This window comes from Gallinula chloropus, assembly GCF_964237585.1.
Source record: "Gallinula chloropus genome assembly, chromosome: Z".
Classification (NCBI taxonomy): domain Eukaryota; kingdom Metazoa; phylum Chordata; class Aves; order Gruiformes; family Rallidae; genus Gallinula; species Gallinula chloropus.
In genome coordinates, this window is record NC_140089.1 from 45,584,528 (window position 1) to 45,598,730 (window position 14,203).

The 14,203-nt window shown below is 39.5% G+C and overlaps 1 protein-coding gene across 1 annotated transcript in view; it reads right to left on the reverse strand.

Annotated features, from left to right (window-relative positions):
• Nucleotides 1-14,203, reverse strand: part of FANCC (FA complementation group C) — a gene marked incomplete at both ends in the record, with an annotated part of 71,524 nt that overhangs the window by 16,041 nt on the left and 41,280 nt on the right. The window contains 3 exons of the mRNA XM_084277946.1: nt 1,958-2,010; nt 7,991-8,147; nt 10,994-11,158. Of these exons, the coding sequence (XP_084134072.1) occupies nt 1,958-2,010; nt 7,991-8,147; nt 10,994-11,158 (375 nt within the window). The remainder of the gene's footprint in view (nt 1-1,957; nt 2,011-7,990; nt 8,148-10,993; nt 11,159-14,203) is intronic.

The following is a 14,203-nucleotide window of genomic DNA, read 5'->3' on the forward strand; positions in this document are numbered from 1 at the left end:
TTAGGATGAGAGCAGTGCTGATAACACACTGATGTTTTAGTTGTTGCCAAGCAGTCAAGAGCTTTTCAGCTTCTCATACTGCCCTGCCAACGAGAAGGCAGGTGGCACCCAGGAAGCTGGGAGGAGACCCAAACTGGCCACAGGGATATTCCACACCATATGATGTCATGCTCCATACAGAACTGGGGGGTGGGCCAGGAGGCAGGGCAGGTTGTGTTCTTGTGGAGCATCAACACACATGTGGTGGTGAGAAATTGCCCTGTTCATCACTTGTTTCATGTATTAATATTATTGCTACTACTACTATCATTACTGTTGTCATCTTCCTTTTTGTTTGTGCCCTATTAAATTGCCTTCATCTCAATCAAAAAGTGGAGTTTTTTTCCTTTTCCATTTCCAGTTCTCTCCCCCACCCCACTCAAAGTAGGGAGCGAGTAAACATTTGTGTTATTGTTTTAGCTGCCAGCTGGGTTAAAACACAACACCAACAATGTAGAGGAAGAAGCATACAAAGTAGAAACAATGGAAAGCAAAGGAGTAGAAAGTCGAGCAACAAGAACACATTATGAATTTCTAAGACAATTTGAAAAATTAATACAAGTGGAAAGATTTATTAGGAAATACTCTGCTGGACAAAGTCCTGAATTATCCGAGAAACAGCATATCAATCCATTTCTACTGCCTGCCAAATGGAATGGTGCAGAAGTTCTTCAGTCTCATCTTATTTTTAGAAAATATTTTCTGTACCATGACCATCGATAAGCCAAGAAACTTGAACAAGTTTTGTCTCCCTATGCCATCACAATATACAGCCTCCTGCATGACTGAAGGTCTGTAAAAGTCTAATTTTCAAGCACATTTTGCTTTTGGAAAGTGACTGATCTTGACTACTCAGAAAATGCTGGCTGCACTCAGACGCTGGGCTGCAGCAGCAGAAAGGACTGGACTGCCACAGCAACAGCTGCCCAGGGGCTCCTCTCTCCCAGTATGGCACTCGATGGGTTCTGCAGCAAAGATTCATCTGCCAATGCCCGCAACCAACTTCAACATGCAGGCAGACCCACAAATGCCCCCAAATACGTGCACCTGGGAGCCCTTTTCTCTTAAAAAGGAAAACACTTGATGAACAAAGAATGTCAGTCCCTAAATACGTTACTTGTTGTGTCAAAAAATAATGTTTTCCTCTCTACACTCATCATGTATTCTTATTCTGCCAACATTGCTGTGATAAGGTATGTCCTGCGCTATTGCTTTCACAGTATTGCTCCCTCTGCGTTTCAAGTGTGTGTGCACGCACACACAATGAATGCACAGGACTACTACACACCTTCTGTTGAGACTGCCACTGCTAAAGAGCAGCTGAGGCACCACTGGATATGACTGGTATAACGCAATGGCTCCCATATAAAATTTTAATTGTTTTTCTCAGAAGAACATTGAGATTTATTTCCTCATGAAGTTCTATCTTCGCTTCTTGCCATTCCTTCTGAATTGTATGATTTCCCTTGTTATTCAATTATTATTCTTATTTCAATTTAATTGCGCTTTCATACAATTTTATTTTTGATACTCTTAACCCTCGAAGTAGATTTTAAAAGAACTGTAAAATAATAAGTGAAGTGAAAAAGCCACTGAAACTTCAGAATACGGCACTGGGAGCCCCCATGTGGTACACAGTATGTATTGCTTCAACATAGTCTTGCCAAACTCATTCTTTAACAGGCAGATCGATAGTTTAATGCTCTTAAGAGCCTATCTGATTTCAATCCTGAAGACTATTAACATGAAGTAAAGGAGGCTACGCTGGTAAGTGCCAAAGTTTCAGCTCTATTCCAGCTTCATGCTGGCATGGGCCAAGACATTTCAGAATTTCTAGTTTTCACCTCAAAATCATACTTCAACCACAATGTATACACTGATCATTTGAAACACTTCCCACTGTAATTCCAGAACTTACTTGAAAATTTCATTAACGATTCTGAAGATGGCAGGGTGGGTTGCTGCTTGTGGCTGTGGATAAATCAATGAAAGAAAATTAGTCATTAGTGAGAAACAACACAAACAAATGCCGCTGTACAATTTGCAGCTTAATTCATGGGTGCTGTTACACGACAGTTATTAAGCTGCAAATCTCAGATCAACACTTACTGAAGCCTCAGATTCTCTCAGGATTAGGTTCTTCAAAATAACTATATCAAGGTCATGGAAGGAAGATGCGCAGCGATACCAAGCAGCTGACAAATGCAAACAGCTGTGGTACCACACCGTTTATGACAATGATCACTAGAAACACTAGAGGTGGCAGGTGGAAAGCACAGGTTGTTGCACACAGTTGCTGGAGGGAACAGATTTACAAGCAAGGTTTCCTCTCCTGTTCACAAACAATCCCGACTGGATGTGCTTCTGAGATTCCTGCTACAGCTTCAAGTTCCAGAAATGAAACTTGTTTTATCACCTTTTTCTTTTAATACTACTTCACACATAACGGATTCATGTGCCAGATGCACACTGCAAATAAAACCTTTATGCATTCGTCTCAGGCTGGCAAGCACCAAGTGGAACAGATATTTTCTTTTTCCCTTTTCAAATGCACACAGGCCGAATGAGGAGTTTGTGCGAACCCTGTATGCCAATCCCAGAAAATGAAGAGACAACCTGCCATACAAACCACCCAGGAAAGCCCCCCCAACTTCTAACAGCTGTCTCTGGCACACTGGAAACACTAGGTGGCACCTCACGACCACGTTTTACGACTCTCAGGCCGTGCTGGGCTGTGCTATGGAACGCCTGCCATCTGCTGTTGGAGAGTATCTGCAGCCGGCTGCCCGGGCCTGTGGCGGACAGCGGGCAGCTTGATGCAAGGCTGCTCTATAAACTCCAGGTTGCTAAGGAGGTGGAGGGGGAGAGAAAACCAACTGGCTGAACAACTGGCTGGATGAGACAAGAACCCCAAAACAAACAAACAAACAAGCATCAAAAAAAGGCGGGAAAAAAAGATTAAAAGAAAGACAAAAAAAGACACCTCCCCTCCATCCCCCCCAAAAAAAGACACGTTGATCTCTTTTTCCTTAACAACATTCAACCCAAACGAACCCAAAAACAACAGCAAAAAATAAACCAAACACAAAAAGCCCCAAACAAACAAAAAACCCAACTTGGGCTGGTCTATCTGCATCGTTCTGCAGTCGTGTCAGAGCAGAAAGTGAGACACTTTTCAGCTTTTGAAGCTAAACAGTCGAATTCAGACATATCCCCGCTGCCTGCTCAGATATTCTCTGCCTACCTCTGTGCACGTAACTTCCACCCTGATGCACCAACCCACTGCTGCTTAAGACAAGATGAGCATTAACTAGACTGGGTCCACCAGCACATTGCCACCTACCAGGATCAAATCATACATCTGAACAACACAAAAATAAATGTTCTGTATGCAGCAGTTAAAATCTCTCTACCCTTTCCTGCCAGAAAGCAGCAACCCACAGTACTCACTACGAGAAATCAGAGTTAATAGCCCCTAGTACTTAATCTGCACTACTGAAATCAATATGAATTTCATCACTTGCATTTGAAAGAGAAAACAAAACACACACACATACACGAAACCCAACCCTAAGCCCCTGCTATCATCTAATTCTGCAAGATTTGGATCAATGGACTGCTTGGAATTGATCTGGATGCACTCAATGTTAAGAATGCTATCATAGTGCCAAGGTCTCCAAGGCAATTTGAGGACGTGCCTCTTGTGTAGCAAGACTAGAGGCAGCAGCATCATCCTGCTGCAGCCAGCAGCGGTTGTGGAGTTCGGGAGGGATTATCAACTGGTGAAGGGATTCTCATAGGGTTTTCAGGTTGCTGATGTTATCTCCTTATTTTTTCAAAATATAAAGGCATTTTACATTTTGTTCATCTTGCCTGTGACCATGCAGTATGTTTTCACAGAAAGCTCAGAAGTCCAAGCGTGCTGCCCACCGGGAGCTTGTTCCCTCACCTGGGAAACATGCCAAACACGTACAGGACAACACACACCAAACCGAAGAGATCCAAACACAGGGAGCTGGAGCTGCATGTGTGATACCATGATCACGGATATTAAGAACATGTGCCTCTTCAGAAGATGACAGCACACAAACACACCAGGATTTTTGAAAGAAATAGAACAGGAAAAATACACTGTGACCTGAAGTATGCAAGTTCTATAGGACTACACTATTCTTGTACCTGTAATATCAGGAAAAAAAAAAAAAAGAATCCTAAATAACTAATTTTAAACAGAAAGCCAGAACTGAATAAGGAAGTACAAAAGATACATTTGTTGCTACAGGATGCAAGTAAACCACAGAAAGAGGAACACACTAACAATCATACACTGTGTTTTGTTCATGTCATAGAATACAAGCAAGAATAAACTTAGGGAAGCAAATCTCACTCAAAGTCACACAGTAAAAGACTGACATCGGATGCAACACTACTACAGTTAATGACATCTCACACTGCTGCATTACACGTCTGTATTGCCAAATTCTATATTTACCTGTATTCCCTGAATTTATATTTACCCAGTAAAAGGGAGAAATGTCACCTGCCTCTTATACCATATTTGCTTTCACACATACACTTACTTCAAAAGCCCAAACATCTTTTTTAGCAGAGCTTTAAAAGGCTCCTGAACATTATTAATAAATTAGTGTGCACGGTTTCAAAAATTTTACCATAACAACACAGGGTTTGAAGGTAGGCAATACCAAAGTAAATAGCTGTAATTTAGCCTGGACAAACTGCAACAAGAAAAGAAGCTTCTCATCTTCTCTCTGCCTCCTTCCTGCTTTCCCCCTAATTAATGGCTGTTCCACTGGGCAGCTAACAATGAAAGGTGAGTGCGAATACAGCTTGACTCAAAACTTGGGGATAAGGCACAGCAAGAGGGCAATGCAAGGGCACAGGAACCAGAGCAGTCTCCTGCTTGTTATCCTGTCAGGCGAAACAAGAGTTGCCATATTGAAAACTAAATCTTCAGTTTTTATTTTAAACTAATCTTTAGGTTTTAGCAAATATTTAGTAAATCCTTAGTTTTTATTTAAAAATGTAAAGATTTAGTTTTAAATAGTAAAACTTTATCTTCTCTGTAATGTCAGAGAAAGGAAGACCCCACTGCTAGAGCCTTAGCTTTAGAGGGAAAGGCGACTTCGATTCTGTGCTGGACTTGGGAAAACTGACAAGGTGGAAAAAGAAAAGGCAGCAACAACAGATGGTCTATAAATGAGAAGCTGACAAATTCTAAGCCCTCTTAACCTATTGCACTTCTCTTGCAACGTAACTTTGAAAGAAATAAAACTATTTTTGGAAGCTGTCAACGAACTGAACACAACTATGATTGATACCGATCCATTCTCATCTCCTTTTATGTACACATGCTTTAAAAATCACAGAATCACAGAATGGTTTGGGTTGGGAGGGACTTTAAGATCATCTAGTTCCAACCCTGTGACACACTTCTATGACTTGGGCAGTTCAGTACCATAAAGCCTGCCTCAGATACAAAGACGAGCATCACCTGTGCTGCACCCCACTGATGCCTCCCCACTGGCTCACTCCCAGTGAAACAAATTTGTTTGTGGGGCAAGCAACTTGTGGTTTTGGCCAGCTGCAATGCTTCATTAAAGTTCTGCTAATAAGATGCCTCCATAGCCCTGCAAATAGGTTATTCTGTAATCCTGGGGAGCGTACAGACTTCCCACTTTTCTCATTTCCTCCTGGGTTATAGGAATCAATTTACAGCAGCACGTGGGGAGAGCTCGAGCGGGCAGAAGGGCGCCAGGCTGGTTATATTCATAACTGTTAATTTCTAGTAAAGCACAACATTCTAGTATGTGTATTTATTTAAATTTTATTTGTTAATGCACACATACATGCAAACCTTAAAGATACTCCAGAAAGGAAGACACTTACTTACTTCTGAATCACTACAGAATTTCCAATATTAATTCCAGTTTAGCCCCAAAACCCCAAACCTGAACAACACACAGTATAAAAGACAAGTTAGTGGACTATCACACTAGAATTACTCCTGTAATTAAAATGTAAGAGTTTCTTTGATAACAGAAGTATGGTGGTTTATAACTATCTGGGTACCATAGATCTCTATGAGGGTTTTTTACAGTTCAGTTGCTGTATAAAGCTATTTTGTTTAAATAAATGACCCTGATAAAGGAAATTATAAAAGAGCTCACTGAAATTTCCTTCTCATCATAAACTATAATCAAATCACTAACATTTCTGCCTATATGTACTCTAGAGGTTTTCTTCCAAATAGAAAAAAAAGGTCTAAATCCAGTTTTGTCTCACAATTCCACTTTTTGTTACCACACCCATGAGGCAAACATGTCACATCCTACAAATACCATAACCTTACTGCCAAAAAATGCATATCCATATTCCTAAATAAATATCAAAGTGTCTTTCAGGTGGGCTAAATTAATCATACTGTTGGATTCAAAGTGCTGGCTCACCTAACGTCACACAAGTACCTTTACAGTACCATGTACAAATTGTATAAAATATCATTTATTTTGTAACACAAAACCTGCATCAAATCTTTTTCTTCTACACTGCCCCTCTGAAGCTTCTCATCCTGTTCTTTTTAATTGGTACTCTATCTCCCATTTATGCACCCTGCCTCCTATCACTGCTTATCAGTCAGCAATATCCATCTTTCAAATGCTCCTTCCTGTATGCCTTCATTCATTCCACTCCTTGTCCACAGGATGTCCTCTCTAAACCAGCATTCAAAGCTGTTGCACTGGTCTTTACATTCTGAATGTCTTATTTGGAAAGCAAAAAGTCTTTGGTGCAGAGGCAAGAAGCAGCTAAGTGTGTTAGCATGGTAACATTCCATTCTTTTCATGGATCAGGATGTGAAGACAAAGTAAATATGAGCATTGTTGATATACATCAGTAACACAATTTTAACAAAAATACTCCAAGATTTTACTTCTTTTATATTTATATAACCTAGATATTTTTATGTTTTCCTCAGCAGCCACTTGTGGTATGATGTATTGTATTCAACTCACAGTGCATTTAATACAGAAAAATTAGGCACTGGCCTTGTCTTCTGGAATAATATATGAAGTGCTGTTGACATCAAGCATTTATGAGATTTGCAAGTATTACAATGGAGGTCCCTTCCAACCCCTATGATTCTATGATTCTATGATCCCTAAAATACAAATCTACATAGTCAGTTAAAAAAGAAGACTATTTAAAGGTATCATTCTTTTCCTATTTGAAGTGCATACACTATGATCAGTTTAATAGATTGAATAAAATATGCCATGTACCATTTTTTAGTTCTATCCATTTTATGAAATATAAAATGTAAGTACATAGCACGTGTTATTTCACAGTGTAGTTAAATTTACATATAGAGTGGCAAATTAGCTCATTACTACAGAAAAAGCATTGTGCCATGCTTTCTCATAGGAAAGATTTTAGGTGCACTGCATAATGCAGCATTTCAAAACAAACTTTAATTATGGTTTAGCTTATGTTTAGTATTAAGAATTTTTATTCAGATTTGCAAACAAAACCAAGTAACCAAACAGTCCAGAGTAAAATAATGCACAAGGAATTTTGATTATTTAAATTGCTAAACTCCCAAGGGGTCAGAGAGTGATGTAAAAGCAGATTCCTGCCTGGCCAAAGTTTGCAGTTTTTAAAGACAGAGGCAGGTACTCTGCACTCCTACCAGCCAGATTCTCATCTCTCCATCCATTCTTCATCTTTATCACTGGATGAAATCTTTTTTCTGTTCTACCAATGCAGTGTAAAGAACCTAAAAATTTAGTGCCCTTTGACTCAAGATTTGCCTTTACATCAACAAGTGACGTGCCACATGACGACCATTTCTCTCAAAGATGCTAACACATTTGAAAACTCTGCCACTTCTGAAGCATGAATTAGCAGTACCAAATCGACTATATCTCATACATACCAGTAACGAGTCTTTTATGACACAAACCACTTCTTCCAGTGAATTCAACTGAATGGAAACCAGCTGGTCTAAGAGATATAGTGTAGCTTTTTCAAGGCTTGGCAAGTGACGAAGCCAGAGGCTGAAGACAGCTGATTCAGGAAGGGAGATCTTCTTCCTGGTTTGGAGAAGAAAGTAATGTTTTCCCTGAGAAACTGGAAGGAAGACAAAAATGTGTGTGTGGTCTGGTTTTTTGGGGGTTTTTTTAAAGGCACATGGGGGAAAAGAAGACACAAAGATCAAACTGCAGCAAGAGAGAGAAAATCTTGTTTACAGTATATGCCATTCAGTATCAAATGATGGCAAAGAACAACAGGAAAATGTCATCATCTATAAACAAAACCATATCACATTTCTTTAAACCCTAAAAGCTTAGTTATGATGGATCCCACCAAATGGAAATGGAAAGTTGAAGCCTGGAGCTCCCTTCCTCTCTAGAGAAACGTCCTGCCCCACAGTCGTGCTCTTTCAAACCCAGGCCGCTTCCCGCACACCAATCAGCTCCCAAAGTGTCAGCAACTGACAGATACGCAGGAAGGTCTCTGATAATTTTACTGTTGGCTAAATCAAAGAATTACCTGTCTTTGCAGAAAAATAAGGAAAAAAAACCCACAAAAACCAAAAATGAGGAAGAGGAAGGTTTATTATCTCTTCACCTAAATCTTTCAGCTATATAGCTCAGCTGAAGTATAGCACTGTATCAATAGGAAATGTAAGGCACAGTTTATTTTGAGGCAATACTGTAATTTCTCTGGACCAGCACAAATCAAAATACACTAAAGTAACCACCCAAGAACTAGAGATATCACAGTACAAAACATCTTGGATTTCATTTGCAGCTATCATGGTAGTTGCAAACAAAAGAAATAAATAATCAAAAATACATAAATAATGAGAAATATATGGTTTAAAATCAAGCTAAGATTAAAAAAGCTAAAGTTAGGCTCAAGAGAACAGGCAAACTAAGGCTAACGGTAAAAAAGAAAAATATCATCAGGAAGATATTTAACACCTCTATAGGATCTATTATCAACATCAGTATTTTAATCATATGTTTGTCTAAATAACAGCCTGCAGTAGTCTGGTTTCCATTGCAAAGCTCTATTTTTTCCATTCAAAACTATGTAACAGACTAATTTAAAAGTGTGCCTAGACAAGAAATGTATCAAAGTAGATAACACCTCGAAACTGTTAAGCAATGCTCAATTTGAAGGTTGTGTTTAATTATCCCTATTTATGCAGATATGCCCATGACAGCAAATTAAGAACGACAGGAGATTATTTAATCTTGCCCCACACCTTTTTGTTGTTGTTTTCATCGCAGCATGACAGATACTGATAGGCCAGGAAAAGAAATCTAACAAGCCCACATAGAGGTGTTCCAACTCTGAGATTTAAAAAACATACAGGAAGTAAACTACAGGGATTATCATCCTTCTGTGCCTGAACCTGCATATGGCTCCACCCGGACAACGGTACTTCCTTCAGCCCTGTTCAGTGGGGAAACGCATGCCCACAACACAAACTTAGGAACACAGAATTCACTTGGTTAAGTGAGGGCACAAAAAACTAAAACACAAGCACATTCATGGTAACATCACATGAGCTCCAGCGATAGGCCAGGAGTATATCAGACGAAGCACATGTGAGCCTGCATCAGCTCTACGGGAAGCCATACGCTTCTGTAAAGGGCCCTGCGAGAGTCAAGAGCCCTAAGACCTGAACTATTTTTGTTCACTGCAATAAACAAATAGCAAAAAATTTAAGCAAAGAGATGTTTATTTTGGTCAGAAGAACCACATTCACATTGTGAAGTGGAAAATGTATGTAGTCATGGGCTGCGCATTGGCTCACTGACACCAGTGTAGACCATCCCTGCTGAACTTGTGGACTTGCTCTTCAAGTTTTCCAAACTGCCTTACTCTATGTAGAACACATCCAGTCTGAAGCCACACAGACGACTGAAAGACAGCTCCCTCTTTTCTGGGACACATCTTCCACATCAGACCTTCCTGTTCCTTTTTCACTTGCTTTCCTCCCGTTCTAGTAGCACGTGCTCTTCCATTATTTGTTTTTGCCAGAGCCCTCAAAGGAGCAGTATAACAATCTTCACTGGAACATCACCGAAATTATGATATTGGGCACTCAGGAAGCAATTAAAACTTTGATTAAAAAGGAGAAAAATGAAAACTGAGCTAAAGTGTTCACAAAGGCCCTTTTCTAGTATTTACTTTAAAAAATGTTTATATTACCATCACCATCCCATAGCTACAAATTGAATAAAGCAACTCTCAAGCAAAAGTTGGTTGTATTTTCCCTGACGCCTTTCTTTCCCTGGCATAGCCAGCCTTGCAGATGTTCAGCTTCACTCAGCTGGTTTTCAACCTTACATTGATTTTATCAATACAGTGTGTTTAGTGGCAGCAAAAAAAGCAAAGCTGGATTTCACAAATTGCTCCTATCAGATTCATTATAAAATAATCCACTGAAAACCAGAAAAAAACCCAGAATCTTGAGAACCAGTTTCACAGAACAGAGAAATATGCAACCACTCAAACATAAGGATCTATCTTGTGCACAGAAAAATAAAGATGTCTCTCAAAAATGTCCAGTTAGGAATGTTGTTACACTTACATGAAAGGTAAATAACATTTCTATAAAAGTTAAGTATCTTCAAAAAATTTCTAAAATCTAGTGAAGACTTTAGTCTCCATTTTACAGAAAAGTTTGGACAAAGCTCCAACTAAAATTTAGAGCTTTTATGCTGTAATTTGTATATCAGCAAATTAAAATTCTGCTTTGACCTACCACCTGAGGTCTGCTCTTCAACTGCAAGGGGAATATTTTCCTAGAATGCAGAAGATCTACAGTACATTCAGCATACAAAACCAGAGAAAGGGCATTTAATTGCATTCATAATATTTATGAAAAGAGCATAAAAATAATAGAGACCATGCCACTTACTTTAAAAAGGCCTCATTCACTGCCTCCAGAAACTCTGAACTGAGAACTTCTTTTGATGCACCTCCATGGTAAAGAAGGAGAGTTTCCACCAGTGGAGTCAGATCAGGCAAAGTAATGAGAGGGAGGCAGAAAAGGGACACAGCATTCACACGACTGGCTGAAACTCTGAGGGAAAAACAAATACAGTTTGTATTTCAGAAAAGTCAAAGCTTTAATTTTTAAACTGATAAAAGAAGATTAGATTAATAACAGGAGGTTAAATGTGTGAGATGCATACCAACCTGCAGAAAAAGTGCTTATTGGAATGACTGTTGACATGTCATTTCTGAAGAATCTTAAGGAGGAGACAGGTAAAATTTTTATATTTTAGTGCTCAAGGCAAACCATGTGAGGGATGTCAACCCAATTCTGGAGTGCAGACAGTTGAATTGAGTTTGCACTGTCATCACACCCTTCCTAGCAGGGAGTGCTTTATCTTCCCCAAGATCAGTGGAGCACATATAAGAAAGACTATGTGGATTCACATCTCCAGTGTAGGTTTGTTAGACTTTCACAAGGAACCACCAAGATGCTTCTAAGGTCTCCTGTTGCTTCCTTGAGAACTCTCCCCTCAAGAGAGATAACTCCAATACGAATCCTGCTGTCTTCAAGTGCTCAACCAAATACCTTTTGTTTTGCAGATCTACAGTGAAAGGAATACAGAACACTTTTGGACCTTAGTATGTGAACCGCTCACTTGACCTCCTCCCTAAAACTGCATGCTTTGAAATTATTACAATGGAACCTTTCGACCTAAAAGGAAAATGAGGCAGAATATAAAAGAAAATATTTGCAAAAGGAAATATCAAGTTTCCCAGAGTATATACAGTTTCTAGTACACGAAGCAACAATTTTTTCTAGATGCCATTTCAACAGGAAGACATTTATGTAAGACCAAGAGCTCTGAAATACTGAAGTCTAGCAATCTAAAACGCCCTGGGTTGTTTGTAAAATGATTCCTTGAGTTCCTGCAAGCTTCTTCTGACTGCAAGGTTCACTAAAAGGGCTTTATTCTTTGCAAGAACTCAAAACTTTTCTTTGGGAGCCACCAGGAACTGTGACAGGATATATACTACAGACTGTTCTGAGTAAGGTAACACTTTTGCCCTGCAAGTATTAAAGCTACTCTCAAACCACTAACAGTCACTGGCATATGCTGCGACAGAAGCGGTATGATTTGTGGACATGGGGTACCACTGCAGTTTACACATCTGACACATTTTCAAAGACCCAACATTTTGAGTAAGTACCAAACCAAATATGTGTTTAAGGTTTCTTATGCTGAAATACTTTGAGATACAGTTTTATGGTGAGGTGTTCTGTACGATGTGCAGTACAATGGTACTTACAGTGCAGTAAAGTTCATGGACCTCAGACTCTTTAAATCAGTTCTCTTTACAAAATTATGTTTCTAATTCTGTACCCAGAATTAGAAAACTTTAACAGTTTACTTGATTCTACTTTTAAGTTCAGAACAAAAACCCTGCAAATGCAACTTTCTTCTTCTACATAATGTTCAAAGTTTGTTCTCAGAGAATACTGCACAGTGCATTCCACTGCATGCAATGAATTTACACAGACACTGTCATGTGTGCTGCTGTAAGCATCACCTAACAGAGAAATAAGACAGTACACACCTCTAACTGCAAACTACACTTGTCTCTGCAACTTGAATGAACAGCTGTATCACAATTTCTACACTAAAAAAAAATCCACCTTAGTTCAAAGTTTTCCTTTTCTCCTGGTAGAAATCAAGAATTTCTCTCCCCAACGGTCTCACCAGCTTTTCAGCTAAGTCTGCTTCCTCCTGCTTTGTGAAACGTGAGTGTTTTGGTTTCTGTACTGAACAACGCTCCTCATTAATTGTCCATGATTTTGGTATTAAAGTGAAATAGGTCATAAATCTCATATCATCATATCAGCAGTTTGTACTCTGAAGACAAACAGAATATACATTCAAAAGAGAAGACACGATTTGAGTATATAGATTATATTAAAAATATCTACCCTTATTTTTGCTTTTGTTTTTTAGCTGGAAAACAATTTGCCTGTAGTCAGACATCTACTGACATATTCAAATATGATAATTTTTTAAGTATTCCCAAAAGACTATGATCTCCACTTCAAGATCACTGTAAAGGCTTGGTCAAGCAAAAATTAGTGACAACAGTAGCACCAGTCAAATGTATTTCCTTTTTTACGGTCACGTATTTTGGCTTAATTCACTGTATTCATGCAGCATGAAGCAGGTGATGATTCTCAATGACTACAGCTAGACATGTAGAAACAGCCCACACAATGCCATAAGGTGATTATTAGCATCTCCTGATAATCTGGATTGGAGATCTGCCCAAAGCACATTGCAATTTCCTTCCCACCCACTTTCTCAGACCTCCACCCTCAGAAAACCAGGCCAAGGAGGCAGTCTAATGGTGGAAATACTATTTGCATCATTTAAAACAGTTGCATATGAAACACACAGTATTGCCACATCACTGTTTGGTGCCAGATCAAGGAACAAGTGGAAGGAAAATGAGAGGTTTGTTTAACAAACATGGACAAACTTTATCATTAATAACGAGTGCAAAGTAACTACTATTCTGTCGTATTAAACGATCAGCGCTGAGGTCCCCAGTGCAAGAAATACATGGAGCTGTTGTAAGAAGTCCAGAGGAGGGCCACAAAGATCATCAGAAGGCAGAAGCACTGCTGCTATGAAGACAGGCTGAGAGGATTGGGCTTGTTCAGCATGGAGAAGGCTCCAGGGGAACTTTGTTGTAGTTTTCCAGTACCTAAAGCTGAAGCAGGGCTGTTTACAAGGGCAGGTAGGGAAAGGACAAAGGGCACTGGCTTAGGGCTGAAGAAGGGTAGATTTAGAACAGATATAAAGATTCTTCCCTGTGAGGGCGGTGAGGCCCTGGCACAGGCTGCTCAGAGAAGCTGTCTGCCCCTCCTTGGCAGTGTTCAAGGCCAGGTTGGAGGGGCTTTGGGCAATCTGATTGAATGAAAGATGTCAAAGCCTGCAGCAGGGCAGGTGGACTAGATGATCTTTGAAGGTCCCTTCCAACCAAAACCAATCTATTACTCTCAGGTTAAGTAACTATTATGTGAAGCAAAACTTAATAAGCTTGCCCACACCTGAAATTATCTACATATGTATCCAAAATGTTC